We start from the raw sequence: 15,920 nt of genomic DNA on the forward strand, positions 1-15,920 counted from the left end.
TCGTCCAAAGCCAGGACTCCTGCTGGGCTCCAGACGTCCCAGGAATCCGAGGGCATTCTGAATGCCTCAAACTTCCCAGTAGATCAAGGTCACCCTGGTCCCTTGGGAACGTTTAGGCTGATGGCCAGCATGGTCAGGGCCAAAGAAACTTGAGGTCACGGCACACAGGAGGATTTGGAAATTGATCATCCATCCGTCTGCATAAAGGCAGGTTCCCTGCCAGGCAGAGCCAGAGACACAGCCTCGTTAGCTAATGCGAGTTTAATATGGAGTTGAGAGAGCTGGACACCAGCCTGGTCAGCCGCCCAGGAGACATTCAAAAATAGAGCATGGTAAGGTGTCCCCCACCTGCTCGGGGACACTCCACCTCCCAAAAGGCAGGGGCGGCCCAGCGGCAACCTGGGCAATATCCGCCAGACAAAAGCACCGCTTCCACATCAGTCACTTTGTATAAAGGAAGAGTTATTGTTATCGGATGCTGGCGCCTGATCAATATCTCCTGCTTTGAAAATAAACTTCTTGGCTTGGCCTTGACATTAATCTACCATCAGGAGCCCATTATCTGGAGACCAATGTTCTGTTCTATTGACTTACTCGATTTTTTTTTCTCCCCCAAGATCAGAATAGAATTGCGTTTCTCCAGGCAACATTTCCATTAATTGCAGCCCCATGCAGGCCTATCCCCTCGTGGGAAGCCCAGGATAGTGCACATCTGGGGTAGGGGAGGCGGTGGGGGGGCTGAGGACCCACAAGCGTGCATGGCGGACGAGCAAACCTTCCAGAGCCCCTGAATTAAGACTCGGAGCCGAATCCCCACCGCCCCAGGAAGCAATTCAAGCTGGAAAGGGCTCTTTGGCACAGAATCAGGGCTATAGATGTTCCCACTCCCCCTCCTCGCTCCACAAATGAGGGAATATGGCATCAAGATTAATAAGAAACGTCCCAAATCCAGCTGCGTCCCACTGTTGCCACAGCCCCACACACCCAAGGCCACGACTGCTTCATACCTCTTCCCCGAGCCTTCCCCCCTCCGGCCCTGTACCCCCCAGGCCATCCTCCGCTCCACAGAGTCATGTTTTTAAAACACCAGTGGAAGAGTTCCTGTTGTGGCTCAGTGAGTTAAGAACCCGACTAGTATGCGTGAGGATGTGGGTTTGATCCCTGGCCTTGCTCAGTGGGTTAAGGATCCAGCATTGCCGTGAGCTGTAGTATAGTTCACAGAGGGACTCAGGTCTGGCATTGCTGTCCCTTATGATCGTCCCTGCTCACTTCTCTGACGTCCCTCTGCTCCCTGCCCCAGGGCCTTTGCACATGCTCATCTCTCCCACCTCAGATCTTTATGTAACTCCTCTACTGCCACTGAAAAAAATAATCTTAAAGCAGTCATAAAGTTATCATCTCAAAGTCTGTGTAGGTCAGGGATGTGGGAGTAGCCTATTGGGATAGTTCTGCCTGGATCTGTCCTGAGGTTGTCGTCAGGGCATCAGCCAGGGCTGCTGTCATCTGAAGGCTTGACTGAGGCTGGAGGATCCAGTTCTGAGATGGCTCATTCCTGTGGTGGGCACGTTAGCACTATTAGCAGGAGGCCCCAGTTCCTCACCTCCTGACCCTTTCTAGGGGGCTGTTTGTGTGTCCTCACAACATGGCAGCTGGCTGCCCCCAAGCAAGTGACCCCAGGGAGTAAGATGGGAGCCACATTCATGGCCACCATTTCTGTATTATCCTGTTGGTCACACAGGCTGGTCCTCCTGGGACTCATTTGGGAGGGAACTGCCTAAGGGCACAAATAACAGGAGGCAAGGACCATCTTTCAGGCTGGCCACCACACTTCCTCTCCACGAGAGCAGAGCCCATAGCCAACTGACGCATCGCTGTAGGTGCCCAGCACAGTGTTTGGCATTTAGCAGGCACTCCATGAACATTAGTCAAATGTATGCATGCATCACTGTATCCCCTAAGACTGCCGTGACGAGGCGCTGGGTCTTGTGCTTAAGCACCTTACATGCAATATCTCATCCCAAGCCTGCCCCAGATGGGCCTCAGAGAAGTTAGGTGCCAAGTCACAAAGCTGGATAGTGGCTGAGTCAGGATCTGGACCCAAGACTGCCAAGGGAGCTGGGGTCTCTTTGCACTGGGCCCCTTGGTGCTGACTGCACTTGATAAGAACTCCTGAACTGTGTCAGACCTGCATTTCAAGTCAGGAGATCTGTGTGACGCGGCTGTGGAGGGAGACACGAGGAGAAGCATCAGCTCCCGCCCTGGGGCAGCAGTGCCCAGTGCTTGGCTTAGCCAGCCAGCCTGCAGAGGAGTCAGGGCAGGGAGGCAGGCGACTGCTCAGAGGGACCCAGCAAGAGGCTTGCAGATCTAGGTAGGGGGAGAGTCCAGAATCTAATGCCAGAGTCAGCAAGTGCACAGAGCCTAAGTGCCTCCTTCTCCCCTCTTGGAGCTGCAGGCAACACCACAGAGCCATCCCCACGGTCTTTCCCACTGAGGCCCCAACACCCCCTGGCAATTCTCCCAGGTGTCCAGAGCTCAGACTCGAGTCAGCTCAAACTGGGTTTAATTCTGGATCTCCTATGTACAAGCCATGTGACCTCAGAGAAGTTTCTTCATCTCTTAGATGGAGCTCTGTTTCTACCTACTTGGTGGCTTTTCTGCCGAGGCCTCCATGCAGCTGTGCGTGTGAAGCCCACAGCACAGCAATGGACTGCAAATAAGCACTGGATGCTGTCAGCTTTTTTTTTTTTTTTTTTTTTTCATTTTTAGGGCCCCACCCGAGGCATATGGAGGTTCCCAGGTTAGGGGTCTAATCAGCTGTGGCTGATGGTCTACGCCCTAGCCACAGCCATGCCAGATCTGAGCCATCTGCAACCTACATCACAGCGCATGGCAACGCCCGATCCTTAACCCACTGAGCGAGGCCAGGGATCAAACCTGTGTCCTCATGGGTACTAGTCAGATTCGTTTCCCCTGAGGCACCACAGGAACTCCACTTCATCTCTTTTTACTGCTCTTGTCACTACAGTGTTTTCCTACATCTTTGGTTCAGCAAGTGGGGGCTTTATGGGGGCTTTAGTACACCATCCAAGCGGATGCTTTCCGTGAATGCCCGAAGGAACGCTGGCCTTTGAGGAGGCGGTGAATTGGAGGCAGAAATAACATCTCTGGCTTCTCACCCACAGGTGTGGATGTGTGGAGGCCGCATGGAGGACATTCCCTGCTCCAGGGTGGGCCATATCTACAGGAAGTACGTGCCCTACAAGGTGCCCGCTGGAGTCAGCCTGGCCCGGGTAAGCTGGCGGCTTCCCTAGGGAAGAGAGGTGGACCTGCGACCATCCGCAGAACAGAGGCACCCCCACCCTAGGCCCAGTGATCCCCAGGTGTGCTCCCATCCCCCACTCTCCAGATGAACTCCAATTTCCAAGAACTTACTGAAAGCCCTGCTTAAGCATTAGCTCTGGGACCCTGGGAGGGTTACTCTAAGCCTCTGTTTACCCTTTTGGTTCAAGAAAGCTTATTTTCCAACTCTTAGACTCTTAGCATTGCCGCTCCCGGCAATAATAATAAAAAATAAATAATAAGGAGATGATGCAGTTTCCCATAGTGTGACCGATGAAGTGATTTGAGGTGGTAGGTATAGGGACATTTTTATTTACGTGTTTCAATTAATGTGGATTAGTGTCGCAAATTTATGATTTCACATTCATTTTTAGGATAAAGCTAAAGTAGGGGCAGAGTTAGACTGGGGTGATTTAAAGAAATATGTCAGGCGAAATTTAAGACAGGTGGCGTGGTGTGTTTGGGAAAAACCAAGACAGTACTGAAAAGAAGCTGGCACAGCAGTGGTTAATAAATGTTAGCATCTTTCTCGTCTCCTCACCTCTCTCCACTTTCATGCCAAAAATTCTGTGTCAAACTGGCTTTTTGCCTTAAAATGGTTTGTATCCATCATTTCTCAAATTAAACTAGCCACTATCACAAATGGATGTGTTAGCCAGAGGTTTTTGTTTTGTATTAGTGATATTTCACTAAACCTTAATAATAAGTTTAAAAATATTAGGTACCTTGAAAAAAAATCAAGGTTACTGCAAAAGAACAGTGAAGATGCCGGAGGGACCCCAGAGGGTGAAGAGAGCCACAGCGAGGTTTGCGGGGACCTGGAAAGTTCTGCGTGATGGAGACCCCCCACCCCACCCCGTGGAGACCTCTCCCTACAGAGACACCCTTGTGAGCCACTGTAGCTTCAATTCACCCAGCTTTCTTCTGCTCGTGCTGCTGCCTCCCCTTCCCTCATCACCTGACAATCGAGGACGTGCAGAATTGGAGCCCCTGAGTCACAGACGAGCCCTTGTCCTGAGACTTAAAAGGAAGACCAAGAGGCCCTGAGAGGCAGCCGTCTCCCGGGGCTCCATCCTGCGGTTGGGATGTCCGGCTCCAGGGGTGGCCCAGGCTGCTATGGGAACTGGCGTTTAGAGAAAAGAGGGCCGGCAGTGCCCTCTAGTGGTCGAAGATTCCAACGACAGCCGCACCAGCCATCTGCGCTTTGGACAGCCCTGTCCCAAAGGCGAGATCTGGTTCAGCAGGAGAGGCAGGAATCACGTTTCATCTGAAATACCGTTGGCAGCCCCAGAGGAAAGTGCCAAGGGGGAAAAACTACTCAGAGTCGCTCCGTAAGCCCAAGACTGTGACTCTCTCAGCTACTAGGGACTGTGGGACCATTGAAACACCACAGAACCCTGAACATGACCACTCCCAAAGCATCCTTTTCCTCGACAGGGCTGTCACGTGTAAGACCTCTCCTGTAAAGACACACCACCACCTCCTGTCTGTTGATTCATAGCTGAGTACAATGGTTAATAGCGAACTGCAGTAACCCATAAAAACTTCCCGTGAGCCAGGCATTATGCAAAGCGTCTTACATACTTAGATAACTTAAGTCTCACTTGTTTTTAATCCCCATTTTAGAGATGAAGACAGTGAAATGTAGAGATGCAAAGTAACTAGAGCCAGAATTCAAACCCATTTCTGTTTGGTGCCTGGCACAGAGTGATTGTCCCTTAAATAGCGACGGCTATTGTTATTGGCAACATTAGTGTCAACATTGGTATCACAAGACTGGGAAGTTGCTTTGAACATTTTATCTGAATTCCATGTTTTAACATTTTAACTTTTTCACCTGTCAGTGCTGAATCAGTCTCTTATTGACTTTATTTTATTGTCTTTTTAGGGCCGCACCCATGGCATACGGAGGTTCCCAGGCTAGGGGATGGATCAGAACTGAGGCCGCCGGCCTACGCAAGAGGCATAGCAATGCTGGATCCAAGCTGCATCTGTGACCTACACCACAGCTCACGGCAACGCCGGATCCTTAAAATGCTGATTGAGGTCAGGGATCAAACCCGCAACCTCACAGTTCCTAGTCAGATTCATTTCCGCTGAGCCACAACGGGAACTCCTCTCCTAACTTTTTATGACAGGATCTACCTTCACTTAGTTGCAGATCATATTTTACCTGTTTACTCAGTGTTTGACCAACCAGATCCTTATAAAGCATTATCTCCTAAAACATTGTAATGATAGATTTAAGGACAGTGGGGTTTTTTTTGGGGGGGAGGGTTAATGGCCACATCCATGGCTTATGGAAGTTCCTGGGGCAGGGACTGAATCCGAGCCAGAGCTGTGGCCTGTGCTCCAGGTGCAGCAATGCCAGATCTTTTAACCCACTGTGCCAGGCTGGGATTCAACTGTGCTTCCACAGTGACCCAAGCCTCTGCAGCTGGGTTCTTAACCCACTGTACCACAGCGGGAACTCCAAGGAGGGCTGTTTTAAAAGCCCTGAGAGGGCCAGAAGGGCAAACAGCCAGGCAGCATAGAGTAGCAATTGAGGAGGGATGGGCTGGCCACCAGCCTACCCACTCAAGAACAAGCAGCCAATCTTAATTTGTTCACTAAATTTGCTAAAATACTTTTTTTTTGTCTTTTGTCTTTTTTGTTGTTGTTGTTGTTGTTGTTGTTGCTATTTCTTGGGCCGCTCCCGCGGCATATGGAGGTTCCCAGGCTAGGGGTTGAATCGGAGCTGTAGCCACCGGCCTACGCCAGAGCCACAGCAACGCGGGATCCGAGCCGCGTCTGCAACCTACACCACAGCTCACGGCAACGCCGGATCGTTAACCCACTGAGCAAGGGCAGGGACCGAACCCGCAACCTCATGGTTCCTAGTCGGATTCGTTAACCACTGCGCCACGACGGGAACTCTGCTAAAATACTTTTCATCTGGCCTCTGGAAAAGGGTCTTTGGAAAGGCAGCAAGAGAAAGCCACTCAAACTTGGCAAAACAAGAGTTGATTTTTGTTTGGAGACTTTCTTCAAGATTCTGGGCAAATCTCTGTGATCTGAGCACAAGAAAGGGGGCGGGGCTCAGGCAGGACTGAGACCCAGAACTAGGAAGGTGTTAGGAGTAGGGATAAGAGGAACACACAGCCCACTAAAATCCCAGAGTCCTCTCCACGACTTTAGCAAGGAGAGAGGTAATAGAAGTGTAAAGTCTTTACACTGGTCCAATAACCATACAAAAGTGCAAAATCTAGGAGAAATGGCTTATTAACCCAGGCCTGGAAATGCAATAGTCATTAAAATAGTCATTTAAATATCAGTTAGAATATCATTTGATTTAATCCTTTACAAATAAACCTGGTGAATTTCAGCACTTTTCCTTGGCCATCGGGCCATCCTTGCCTGTGGCTGGTGAGGAAACCATAATGGTTGGTCCTTCCTGGTCCCTCGGGCTTGAACAAATCAGACAGTGAGCCAGAGGACCTGAGTGGCAGACTGGGAAAAGGAGAGTGTTGAGATGTGCCAGCCCATTTAGGCCTTCAGCTTCCTCTGGGCACAGTTGTAAATTAAATCCGGCCTCTGCCATGCAGGGGCCTGGCAGGGATAGCACTGTTCCTGCACTGGTTTCTTACCCACTGTTGACCTCCTCAGCAACGTCAAGGAGATCTCACAGCTTCCTAGTCCCAAGCTCAGAGGCAGCAGAAGTGAGGAGTGAGAGGGTTCTAGCTTTGGTACCAGGGCCTCCCTCCTGTGGGCCTCCTTCCTCAGGAGTCCACAAACTGTGTTGGTGGGGTGCATGAACTAAGAATGGTTTTTACATTTTTAAATAGCTGAGGGGGGAAGAAACTCAAAAGAAGAGTGATATTTTGGGACAGAAAATCACATTTTGGCGTCCATAAAGTTTGACTGGAACACAGCCACACCCACTCACTTACGTAGTGTCTAGGACTGCTTTGTAGCTACATCAGAGCTGAGACCACATGGTCTGCAACATCTAAAATATTTACTGCCTGGCCCTTTATGGAAAATGTTTGTCAACCGCAGCCTTACCTTCTACCTCTAGAGCAGTCATTTACACTGAGGTGTGAGTAACTGATAACAGCCTCAAGGGCTAACTCGATTTTACCCTCCAGGAGGAATTTTGGGTTGCAGTAAGGAAAAAAATATGATAAAGCCTAGAAAATTAAATGGGGGGGGGTGGTTAGAGGAGATGTTTGGGAGCAGAGGATCTCACCTGAACCTGAGGTTGTGCTCTTCCAAGTAAGAGGTTCTCAGCAGGTGGGATCTATGCTGTAAACGGAGCGGGGAATTTTCATCACGGTTACACAGAAGAATTTTCCCTCTCTTCCCAAGTCTACTCACAAACAAGATGTTTCCTCACCTGCTGCTGCATCTACTTGCCAATAATGTGGTTGTCATTTTTTATTGACTGTCTTTGTGCTTCATAATAAAAGCAGCAACCTTCACACGTCAAAGGTTTGTTAAAAATTCCAGCTGCTGAGGGAATTCTACCTTCCCGTAGCAAAATATAATTCGTTTTTACCAGGCAACTTGGGCAGCACTCTTAGTTGAATAGGACAAAACCCAGCTCAAATTGGGTTAAGCAGAAAGGTAATTTGCTGACTCATGTAAATGGACAGCCCCGAGGGAGTGAGTTCTGGCTTCAGACATGGCTGGATGCGGAAACTGAAAGAAGAAACGCGTTCCTGGCTCTAACCTTCAGCTCTGCTTCTTTCTGGCTTGACATCAACCTTGGATAGGCTCTCCGTGAGGCCCAGCAGCTCCGCTTGGCACCTTATCCAGCCGTTCTTTCCCCTAGTTACGGAAATAAAAATTCCAAGACCACTAATGCCTCTTTATTCTGATTGGCTTGGCTTAGGTCACATGCTCACTGCTGACCAAACCCTGCATCCCGGGCTGTCTATTCCTGTTAGCCAGGCTGGGTCAGATGCCTTTCCCCCAGACCTGTGAGATAAAGATGAGGCAGGGGTTGGTCCCTAAAGGAAAATCGGAGGGAGGTGATTTCTAAAAAAAAGAGGGGATGCCAGATGATCAAGAAAACCCACAGCAGTGTATATTATTCAGATGTAAGTTGTCGAGTCCTTAAAAGATGCATAAATAATAAATGTAGAAGGCTTAAATTAAGCACAGTGGGGCTAGGGTCTTTGATGCAACGTAAAATAAAAAAGGTTGTCCTCAACCTCCGGGACCCTTTGCACCTTCTGCCTTCCTCGGCCCGTCAGAGTGCCTGACCCTCGTACCTGCCTGGTGCTTTCAGAACCTGAAGCGAGTAGCGGAGGTGTGGATGGACGAGTACGCGGAACACATCTACCAGCGCCGGCCCGAGTACCGCCACCTCTCCGCTGGTGACGTAGCCGCCCAGAAGAAGCTCCGTAGCTCCCTTAATTGCAAGAGTTTCAAGTGGTTTATGACCAAGATCGCCTGGGACCTGCCCAAATTCTACCCGCCGGTGGAGCCCTCCGCCGCAGCCTGGGGCGAGGTGAGTTTGGAGGGCAGGGCCAGCCCGATGACGGGGGCCCGATGCCAAATGCGTGCGCGCGCGGAGCCCTGGTCCAAGGCTCCAGGAAAGAAGTGCAGGTAGAGGTATAAAATATAAAACTTTTTCCTTTCTTTCTGTGATCTGTCTTAGCCTTGTTGTGGTGTTTGCTGTTGTTCATTCGTTTGCTATTTAATGTTTAGAGACAAATCAAAAGTTTAATTTTTTTAAATTTTTTAATTTTATTTGTTTTTACCACTGTACAGCATGGGGACCAAGGTACACTTACATGTATACGTTTTTTTTCCTTCCTTTGCTCTGTTGCAGTATAAGTATCTAGACATAGTTCTCAGTGCTACACAGCAGGATCTCATTGTAAATCCATTCAAAGAGCAATAGTTTGCATCCGATAACCCCACGCTCCGATCTCTCCCACTCCCTCCCTATCCCCCTGGGCAGCCACAAGTCTATTCTCCAAGTCCATGATTTTCTTTTCTGTGGAAATGTTCATTTGTGCTGGATATTAGATTCCAGTTATAAGTGATATCATATGGTATTTGTCTTTGTCTTTCTGACTTTACTCAGTATGAGAGTCTCTAGTTCCATCCTTGTTGCTGTAAATGGCATTATTTTGTTCTTTTTGATGGCTGAGTAGTATTTCATTGTGTATATATACCACATCTTCCTAATCCAATCATCTGTCGATGGACATTTGGGTTGTTTCCATGTCTTGGCTATTGTGAATAGTGCTGCAGTGAACATGCAGGTGCATGTGTCTTTTTCAAGGAAACTTTTGTCTGGATATATGCCAAAGAGTGGGATTGTGGGGTCATGTGGTAGTTCTATGTATAGATTTCTAAGGTATCTCCAAACTGTTCTCCATAGTGGCTGTACCAGCTTATATTCCCACCAACAGTGCAGGAGGGTTCCTAAAAGTTTAAATTATTAGCATGAATTTTATCATTCATCTTTATATTCTGCAGCACCAGGTACAAAGGTTAAGAGAGCATTTAAATCAGATGCACAGTTGGTGAAATTGGACAGCCTGTTTCAGACCTTGTCCATGCATATGTATTTCTTACCAGAACAGTGGAAACACTGCACAAAACTAACTCAGCTGTTTTTATTTCACATCCTGCCAATAGTCTCTACCTTGGGCTTGCTGATGGGTGTGGAGGAGCTGAAAGAAAAGGAACTTGGGTTGCTCCTTCCTTCCCTTTCCCTCTGTGCTGTCTTCTGCTGCTGAAGTGCTTGGCTCATCTAGGGAAGTAATACAAGAAAGAAGGACCATGATAGCGCCCGGTGGCTTGAACCACCAGCTGAAGCCAATTCCTGCTGCAGTGCGGGGGGGAGCAGCCTCTGGGACAGGCCAGCGCCTGCCCCCCGCACCCCAACATTTAGTCATAACTCTGACACCCTCAGTCTATACTTGCTTTGAGTCTCGCTGAACTCCTGCCCCCGTGGGACCCCAGGCTCTGTGCTTGTGGAGACTTAGGAGACATTCTGTGGGACTCGGTGGAGGGGAACGGCTGATGCTTGTAGAGCCTCTGCCCCCTCTGCTCACTCAGACTTCATCTACTTCATCTACTGGTCCAAAGATGAAATTATTGAAAAGTTTAAGATGGAGTTCCCGTTGTGGCTCAGCAGTAACAAACCCAACTAGTATCTATGAAGACACGGGTTTGATCCCTGGCCTTGCTTAGTGGGTTAAGGACCTGACACCGTTGCTGTGAGCTGCAGTGTAGTTTGCAGACACAGTTCAGATCCCAAATTGCTGTGGCTGTGGTGTAGGCCAGTAGCTGTAGCTACAATTCAACCCCTAGCCTGGGAACTTCCATATGCCATGAGTGTGGCCCTAAAAAGCCAAAAAAAAAAAAAAAAAGTTTAAGATGCCGAACTTTAAACCAAACACAGACTCTGAGGGATGGGCCCTGTGCTGCTCCCCATGTCACACACCCACGAAGCTGGACCAGCTGGAGGAGGCAGGCAGTCGTACCTCAGGGAGGAACACTCCAGCACTGGCACCTGGCTCCCGTGTCTCCCGCTCACCTGGAGATGGATATATGGGGGCTCGCAGAGATGGAGTGTGGGCGTTGGGTCTATAAGAGACAGAAGCCCATTTTAAAGTGAAAACGGGGATATATTGATTCTTGGTTAGCTATGGCTTCAGCCGTGAGCACCTGGACCTAGGGGTTCCAATGGCATCAGTCTCTTTTCCTCCTATTTAATGTTGCTTCATTCTGTGTTGGCCTCATGCTGAGAGTAGCAAGAATGCACCCAGAGGCTTCAGGCTGCCAAACTCCCAGCCTGGCCAGCCCAGCAGAAAGTCAGCATCTCTTTCCCAGTAAAGCCAGCCAAGGGCTATGATCGAGGCCTTATTCCTGGCTCCTGTACCCATCACTCTGGCTGCTGGAGGGAGGGGAAGCAGGGTAGGAAGGATGCCTGGGGTGGGCCAGGAGCCAAGGCCCCATGGAAAGTCAGGGCATTAATACCAGAGGAGGAGAGCGGTGCCTTGGGCGGATAGAAACCCCAGCTGTCACTTGTTCAGATTCACAAGTGAGCTAGAGGGACCATTCCCAACTAAGCTGTCTGCCTAGCCCCACCCAACTCCAACACGAATTTTCTTTTTTTAACATAGTTTTAATTTTTTCTATTATAGTTGATTAACATTGTTCTGTCAATTTCTGCTACACAGCAAATGACAGTCATATATATATATTTTTTTTCTCATATCATCCTCCATCATGTTCCCTCACAAGTGGCTAGATATGGTTCCCTGTGCTATACAGCAGGATCTCATTGCTTATCCACTCCATATGCAACAGTTTGCATCTGCTAACCCCAAACTTTAAGTCCATCCCATTCCCTCCCTCTCCCCCTCAGCAACCACAAATCTGTTTTCCAAGTCCATGAGTTTCTTTCCTGTGGAAAGTTTCATTTGTGCCATATATTAGATTCCACATGTGATATCATATGGTATTTGTCTTTCTCTTTCTGACTTAGTTCACTTAGTTTGAGAGTCTCTAGTTCCATCCATGTTGCTGCAGATGGCATTATTTTGTTCTTTTTTATAGCTGAGTAGTATTCCATCACAACATGAGTTTTCTAAATGAGATGTTATCTTGATTTCCCTGGTGAAGCTTTTCCTTTCTTTGCCTCCTGATTGGTGTTCACCCTGTGTTAGTTCAGGTCCTGCGAGAGGCAGACACAAAGATGGGATTGGACATGCAAGAGACTTTCCGGGGAAATGCCTGAGAGGAAAACTGAATGGGGAGGCTGGGGAGGCAAGGAGAGCCGTCAGACCCTGATAAGGGTCTGGAGAGGGAGGGAGGGCTGGGCGGCAGGGTCTGCACGCCAGCTCACCTGCCAGGGCAGTCCACAGCTCCCAGGAAGGGGCCCACCTCCCTCAGGCGCTGGCCAGAAGCAGCCCCAGGGAGCATGGCTCCTCTGGACACAGTGGTGGATGCCCAGCACTGGACAGTCAGACTCCCTGCCACAGGGTGTTGCAGTGGAACCTTTTCGAAGCTCCCACGCCACACCCCTCAGTCAAACCCAGGAGCGTGATATATATGAAGTAGGAGCTACACGACATGACACCAGCCTCTGGCACAGTGACCTGCCCATCGTCACTGCCACTTCTCCCCACCACACCACCTCCATCTCAGTGAGACCACCCTTCTTCTCTGGATTCTCCAGTTCCCCTGCCCTAAGAGGCCCAAGGCCCAACAGCAAAGCCTGTACACCTTTTCTAAGGCGGTTTTCTAGGTGTGGCCTCTAGATCACCTGGAATGAGTGTAAAATTTGATTCCAGGGCCTCTTGAATCAAAACCTCTGGAAGAAGAGCTGGTGAGTCCTCTTTCTAACACCCCCTCATCTCCAGGCCCCCACCCCGGGACTCTGCAAGCTCTGATGGAGCTGTGCTCTCTGGACCAAGTGTTCCTTTATTGAGAGACCCGGGTCTGTCCACCAAGCCAGGCCAAGCTCTCTTGGGAAAATTCTGAGCTCAGCCTATATGATCCTCTGTCTTGATTCCCTCGTCTCACCCCGCAGGGGCCCAGGGGGCACCTCCAGGTGCCTCACCGATCCACTCTTTGCTTCTTTCTCGTCCAGATCCGCAATGTGGGTACCGGACTGTGTGCAGACACGAAGCATGGGGCCCTGGGCTCCCCGCTGAGGCTGGAGAGCTGCGTCCGGGGCCGTGGGGAGGCCGCCTGGAACAACATGCAGGTAAGGGCCGCTCCTCAGAACCACAGCTGGGCTCTCTGCTGTCCTGGCCTACAGTGGTCAGGGCTGGGAGGGAGAAGCCACACTTCAGTGATGAGTGACAGGGAGGCCTAGACGATGCCTTACAGGAGCTTCCTGAGCACCCTAGAGAAAGGAACCCTACCTGTCAATCTGGACTGTTGATTACAAATGACAGACACCCAGCCCAAATGGCCTTCAGCAGAAAGAAGGACTCATTGGCTCTTATCACTTCAAAGTCTAGGTGATGTCATCAGGATCTCTCCTGGGTCCCAGCTCTGCTTCCCTCTCTGTTGACTTCATTCTTATCCTGGCCTTCTTCCCATGTGGTGGCAGATGTAACCACCAGCAGCAAAGGCTTCCAGCTCCCTGCCCCAGTGGAAAATCCCTTCTAAGAGTTCTGTGGAAGCCCTGGGGCTCTCACACGTCGAGTTTCCTTAGTCGGTTATGACAAGGGTATGAGACAGTCCCTCTTACAGATCTGGGTCACATGCCTGCTCCCTGGAGCCTGGGGTACTGTCAGCTCCAGCTGAAGGCTAGAGAGAGAGCGCTGGTTCCCAAGGGATGTCATCAGAGGGTGAGGAGTGCAAGCCAGCCACGCGGGAGCAGTTGCCACTCCCAGGAAACTGCATTAGCTCCCTGAGCTCCCTTCCCACAAGCAGTTACCTCGTACAGCATGCACTGAACCTTGGCTCGAGGACATGGGCAAAAGCTTTGTACAGACATTCTAGCAAAGAAGGCATATCAATGGCAAATAAACACATCAAAAAATGCTTAAATTCATTAGTTATTAGAGAAATGGAAATTAAAATTATAACCTCTTTTAAAAAAGACTGATCAAGGAGTTCCTCTTGTGGCTCAGCAGTAAAGAACCCGTGTAGTATCCATGAGGACACGGGTTCCATCCCTGGCCCCGCTCAGTGGGTTCAGGATCCAGTGTTGCCATGAGCTGTGGTGTTGGTTGCAGACATGGCTCAGATCTGGCACTGCTATGGCTGTGGTATAGGCTGGCAGCTATAGCTCTGGTTTAACCTCTAGCCTGGGAACTTCCATATCCCGCAACTGCAGCCCTAAAAAGACAAAAACAAAAACAGTGACAATACCAAGGGTTGACAGGGATGTAGATGAATTGGAAAATTGGAACCACACACTGCTGGTGGAAATGTGACTGCACAACAGCTTTAGCAAACAGTTTGGCAGCGTCTTAGAAAGTTATATATTGATCTCTCATGGGATCTAGCCCTCCTACTGCGAGGGAGTTATCCAGGAGAGAAAAAATTATGTATATGTCCATACAATGGCTTGTGCACAGATGTTCACAGCAGCTCTGTTTGTAATAACCAACAAACATATGTCCAAGGACAGGTGAATTGCGTACCATGCAGTGAAATACTGCTCAGGAATGAACTGTTGATAAATGCTCTTACAACATGGATGAATTGTGTTGATTTGAGTGAAAGAAGTCAGACAAAAAAGAGTACATTTATATACCATTCTAGAATGTATATACAATTCTAGAAATTGTGACCTAATCACTACTAATGGGGAAACAGAGGAGTGGTTGCCTAGAGGCCTGGGGAGTGGGGAGGAGCAGGAGGACCCTTCATTACCTTGACGATGATGGTGGTGGTATCACAGGTGTAAACTATGTCTACGCATATCAAAGTATACGCTTTATTTATGTGGTGGGGCAGGAAAAAGGAAAGATCGTTTTATTGAGAAAGCTGCCAATCCAGGGCACAAGGTGGACTCATGTCCCAAAGAACCAGCTCCCCACTTGCCAACCCATACACTTTAAATATGTGCAATTTAGGAGTTCCCACTGTGGCTCAGTGGAAACACATCTGACTAGGATCCATGAGAACTCGGGTTCGATCCCTGGCCCCACTCGGTGGGTTAAGGATCCTGTATTGCCATGGGCTGTGGTGTAAGTCACAGACACGGCTCGGATCTCAAGTTACTCTGGCTGTGGTGGAGGCTGGTGGCTACAGCTCCAATTCGACCCCTAGCCAGGGAACCTCCATGTGCCACGTGGGCAGCCCTAAAAAAAAGACTAAATAAATAAATAAATGGGTGCAATTTAATAGCATGCCAAGTACTCCTCCATAAAGCTGCTGGGGAAAAAAAGTGTTCCTAATCAAATACCGTATGTGAACCTGGTTTGGATCCTGATTGCGTCAAATGGACTGTGAAAAGCAATGTGTGAGGCAGTCTGAGAACACTTGAACTCTGGACACTTGATGACACTGAGGACTTTGTGGTAACTTTTCATTGTTATTGTGGCACTTAGTGAAGTAATTACACCCGAAATGATACGGTGTCCAGGATTTGCTTCCAAATAATTTGGGGGAGGGGAGGGAGAGGGTTATAACAAGATTCACCACAGTTGATAATCATTGGAGCTGGGTCACTGGGACAGGTGTGGCCAGTATATTTTTTTCTGGACCTCTGTGTATAAAAATTTCCATAGTAACAAGAAGAGTCCCCTAACTTTGCTGTCCCCATCATGATGACCCTGTGTGCCCAGGTCTTCACCTTCACCTGGAGGGAAGACATCCGGCCTGGGGACCCCCAGCACACCAAGAAGTTCTGCTTTGACGCCATCTCCCACACCAGCCCCGTCACCCTCTACGACTGCCACAGCATGAAGGGCAACCAGCTGTGGAAGTACCGCAAAGTAAGACAGGATCAGGGGTGCGGGGTGGGGGGGGAGGAGAAGAGTGCGGGGGGGGACAGGGAGTCTGCCTGATTAAAAAAAAGGCAGTGAGGTACCTCACTCCTTCTCCCCAGAGCCCTCTCACTCATGCATTTGTTCCACGAACCTACTATGCCCGACTCCCCAGTCATT

General features: G+C 49.4%; 1 protein-coding gene across 3 annotated transcripts in view; it reads left to right on the forward strand.

The window, feature by feature from the left end:
• Nucleotides 1–15,920, forward strand: part of GALNT10 (polypeptide N-acetylgalactosaminyltransferase 10) — a 234,020-nt gene that overhangs the window by 213,883 nt on the left and 4,217 nt on the right. For all 3 annotated transcript variants that reach the window (XM_047772930.1, XM_047773009.1, XM_047772839.1), the window contains exons 8-11: nucleotides 3,183–3,290; nucleotides 8,612–8,833; nucleotides 12,941–13,057; nucleotides 15,600–15,749. In XM_047772930.1, the coding sequence (XP_047628886.1) occupies nucleotides 3,183–3,290; nucleotides 8,612–8,833; nucleotides 12,941–13,057; nucleotides 15,600–15,749 (597 nt within the window). The remainder of the gene's footprint in view (nucleotides 1–3,182; nucleotides 3,291–8,611; nucleotides 8,834–12,940; nucleotides 13,058–15,599; nucleotides 15,750–15,920) is intronic.

The sequence above is a fragment of the Phacochoerus africanus genome, chromosome 1, assembly GCF_016906955.1.
Source record: "Phacochoerus africanus isolate WHEZ1 chromosome 1, ROS_Pafr_v1, whole genome shotgun sequence".
Lineage (NCBI taxonomy): Eukaryota > Metazoa > Chordata > Mammalia > Artiodactyla > Suidae > Phacochoerus > Phacochoerus africanus.